Source organism: Eucyclogobius newberryi, unplaced genomic scaffold (genome assembly GCF_026437365.1).
Source record: "Eucyclogobius newberryi isolate DKJ021-1_F unplaced genomic scaffold, fEucNew1.0.hap1 SCAF_16, whole genome shotgun sequence".
Lineage (NCBI taxonomy): Eukaryota > Metazoa > Chordata > Actinopteri > Gobiiformes > Gobiidae > Eucyclogobius > Eucyclogobius newberryi.
This window is the reverse complement of record NW_027315790.1, coordinates 34949609-34954608: the sequence shown is the minus strand read 5'-3', so window position 1 is coordinate 34954608 and position 5000 is coordinate 34949609. Positions and strand designations below refer to the sequence as shown.

The 5000-nt window shown below is 47.2% G+C and overlaps 1 protein-coding gene across 1 annotated transcript in view; it reads right to left on the bottom strand.

The window, feature by feature from the left end:
* Positions 1–5000, bottom strand: part of LOC140362237 (F-actin-uncapping protein LRRC16A-like) — a 57494-nt gene that overhangs the window by 35676 nt on the left and 16818 nt on the right. The window contains exon 8 of the mRNA XM_072448332.1: positions 4081–4156. Coding sequence (XP_072304433.1) covers positions 4081–4156 — 76 coding nt within the window. The remainder of the gene's footprint in view (positions 1–4080; positions 4157–5000) is intronic.

Sequence of the window (5000 nt, the reverse complement as noted above, 5' to 3'; positions counted from 1 at the left end):
TGACAACACCACAACATCACGACAATGACAACACCACGACACGACAATGACAACACCACAACATCACGACAATGACAACACCACAACATCACGACAATGACAACACCACGACACGACAATGACAACAACACAACACGACAATGACAACAACACAACACGACAATGACAACACCACAACACGACAATGACAACACGACAATGACAACACCACAACACGACAATGACAACACCACAACACGACAGTGACAACACCACAACACGACAATGACAACACCACAACACAACAATGACAACAACACAACACGACAATGACAACACCACAACATCACGACAATGACAACACCACGACACGACAATGACAACACCACAACATCACGACAATGACAACACCACAACATCACGACAATGACAACACCACGACACGACAATGACAACAACACAACACGACAATGACAACAACACAACACGACAATGACAACACCACAACACGACAATGACAACACGACAATGACAACACCACAACACGACAATGACAACACCACAACACGACAGTGACAACACCACAACACGACAATGACAACAACACAACACGACAATGACAACAACACAACACGACAATGACAACACCACAATGACAACACCACAACACGACAATGACAACACCACAACACGACAATGACAACACCACAACACGACAATGACAACACCACAACACAACAATGACAACAACACAACACGACAATGACAACAACACAACACGACAATGACAACAACACAACACGACAATGACAACACCACAATGACAACACCACAACACGACAATGACAACACCACAACATCACGACAATGACAACACCACAACACGACAATGACAACACCACAACACGACAATGACAACACCACAACACGACAATGACAACACCACAACACGACAATGACAACACCACAACACAACAATGACAACACCACAACACAACAATGACAACAACACAACACGACAATGACAACACCACAACACAACAATGACAACAACACGACAATGACAACACGACAATGACAACACCACAACACAACAATGACAACAACACGACAATGACAACACGACAATGACAACAACACAACACGACAATGACAACACCACAATGACAACACCACAACACGACAATGACAACACCACAACACGACAATGACAACACCACAACACGACAATGACAACACCACAACAATGACAACAACACAACACGACAATGACAACAACACAACACGACAATGACAACAACACAACACGACAATGACAACACCACAATGACAACACCACAACACGACAATGACAACACCACAACATCACGACAATGACAACACCACAACACGACAATGACAACACCACAACACGACAATGACAACACCACAACACGACAATGACAACACCACAACACGACAATGACAACACCACAACACAACAATGACAACACCACAACACAACAATGACAACAACACGACACGACAATGACAACACCAAAACACGACAATGACAACACCACAACACGACAATGACAACACCACAACACGACAGTGACAACACCACAACACGACAATGACAACACGACAATGACAACACCACAACACAACAATGACAACAACACAACACGACAATGACAACACCACAACACAACAATGACAACAACACGACAATGACAACACGACAATGACAACACCACAACACGACACGACAATGACAACACCACAACACGACAATGACAACACCACAACACGACAATGACAACACCACAACACAACAATGACAACAACACAACACGACAATGACAACACCACAACACAACAATGACAACAACACGACAATGACAACACGACAATGACAACACCACAACACGACACGACAATGACAACACCACAACACGACAATGACAACACCACAACACGACAATGACAACACCACAACACGACACGACAATGACAACACCACAACACGACAATGACAACACCACAACACAACAATGACAACAACACAACACGACAATGACAACACCACAACAATGACAACAACACGACAATGACAACACGACAATGACAACACCACAACACGACACGACAATGACAACACCACAACACGACAATGACAACACCACAACACGACAATGACAACACCACAACACGACAATGACAACACCACAACACGACAATGACAACACCACAACACAACAATGACAACAACACAACACGACAATGACAACACCACAACACAACAATGACAACAACACGACAATACGACAATGACAACACCACAACACGACAATGACAACACCACAACACGACACGACAATGACAACACCACAACACGACAATGACAACACCACAACACGACAATGACAACACCACAACACGACACGACAATGACAACACCACAACACGACAATGACAACACCACAACACGACAATGACAACACCACAACATCACGACAATGACAACACCACGACACGACAATGACAACACCACAACATCACGACAATGACAACACCACAACACAACAATGACAACAACACAACACGACAATGACAACACCACAACACAACAATGACAACAACACAACACGACAATGACAACAACACGACAATGACAACAACACAACACGACAATGACAACACCACAACACGACAATGACAACACCACAATGACAACACCACAACACGACAATGACAACACCACAACATCACGACAATGACAACACCACAACACAACAATGACAACAACACAACACGACAATGACAACAACACGACAATGACAACACGACAATGACAACACCACAACACGACAATGACAACACCACAACACGACAATGACAACACCACAACACAACAATGACAACAACACAACACGACAATGACAACACCACAACACGACAATGACAACACCACAACACGACAATGACAACACCACAACACGACAATGACAACAACACAACACGACAATGACAACAACACAACACGACAATGACAACAACACAACACGACAATGACAACACCACAACACGACAATGACAACACCACAATGACAACACCACAACACGACAATGACAACACCACAACATCACGACAATGACAACACCACAACACGACAATGACAACACCACAACACAACAATGACAACACCACAACACGACAATGACAACACCACAACACAACAATGACAACACCACAACACAACAATGACAACAACACAACACGACAATGACAACACCACAACACAACAATGACAACAACACGACAATGACAACACGACAATGACAACACCACAACACGACAATGACAACACCACAACACGACAATGACAACACCACAACACGACAATGACAACACCACAACACAACAATGACAACAACACAACACGACAATGACAACACCACAACACGACAATGACAACACCACAACACGACAGTGACAACACCACAACACGACAGTGACAACACCACAACACGACAATGACAACACCACAACACAACAATGACAACAACACGACAATGACAACACCACAACACAACAATGACAACAACACGACAATGACAACACGACAATGACAACACCACAACACGACACGACAATGAAAACACGACAACACGACAATGAAAACACGACAAACACAAAAACACGACAACGCGACAATGAAAACACGACAATGAAAACACGACAATGAAAACACAACAACACGACAATGAAAACACGACAATGAAAACACAACAACACGACAATGAAAACACGACAATGAAAACACAACAACACGACAATGACAACGTGACAATGAAAACACGACAACGCGACAATGAAAACACGACAATGAAAACACGACAATGAAAACACAACAACACGACAATGAAAACACGACAATGAAAACACAACAACACGACAATGAAAACAAGACAACGTGACAATGAAAACACGACAACGCGACAATGAAAACACGACAATGAAAACACAACAACACGACAATGAAAACACGACAATGAAAACACAACAACACGACAATGACAACACGACAACAACAAAAGGTTAAAGTACTCGAGTACCAGTTTGTGGTCTTTGATGGAGAGTTTGGTGAACCACTGATTGTGTTCGAGAACCGCAATGATCGGGACCAAGTCTCTGCAAAACACAACAATTACACAAATACACACAGCGAGGGCATCTGACACACACAGGGAGGGCATCTGACACACACAGGGAGGGCATCTGACACACACAGGGAGGGCATCTGACACACACAGGGAGGGCATCTGACACACACAGGGAGGGCATCTGACACACACAGGGAGGGCATCTGACACACACAGGGAGGGGCCTCTGACACACAGGGCGGGGCGGGGCCTCTGACACACAGGGCGGGGCCTCTGACACACAGGGCGGGGCCTCTGACACACAGGGCGGGGCCTCTGACACACAGGGAGGGGCCTCTGACACACAGGGCGGGGCCTCTGACACACAGGGCGGGGCCTCTGACACACAGGGCGGGGCCTCTGACACACAGGGCGGGGCCTCTGACACACAGGGAGGGGCCTCTGACACACAGGGCGGGGCCTCTGACACACAGGGCGGGGCCTCTGACACACAGGGAGGGGCCTCTGACACACAGGGCGGGGCCTCTGACACACAGGGCGGGGCCTCTGACACACAGGGCGGGGCCTCTGACACACAGGGAGGGGCCTCTGACACACAGGGAGGGGCCTCTGACACACAGGGAGGGGCCTCTGACACACAGGGCGGGGCCTCTGACACACAGGGCGGGGCCTCTGACACACAGGGCGGGGCCTCTGACACACAGGGCGGGGCCTCTGACACACAGGGCGGGGCCTCTGACACACAGGGCGGGGCCTCTGACACACAGGGCGGGGCCTCTGACACACAGGGCGGGGCCTCTGACACACAGGGCGGGGCCTCTGACACACAGGGCGGGGCCTCTGACACACAGGGCGGGGCCTCTGACACACAG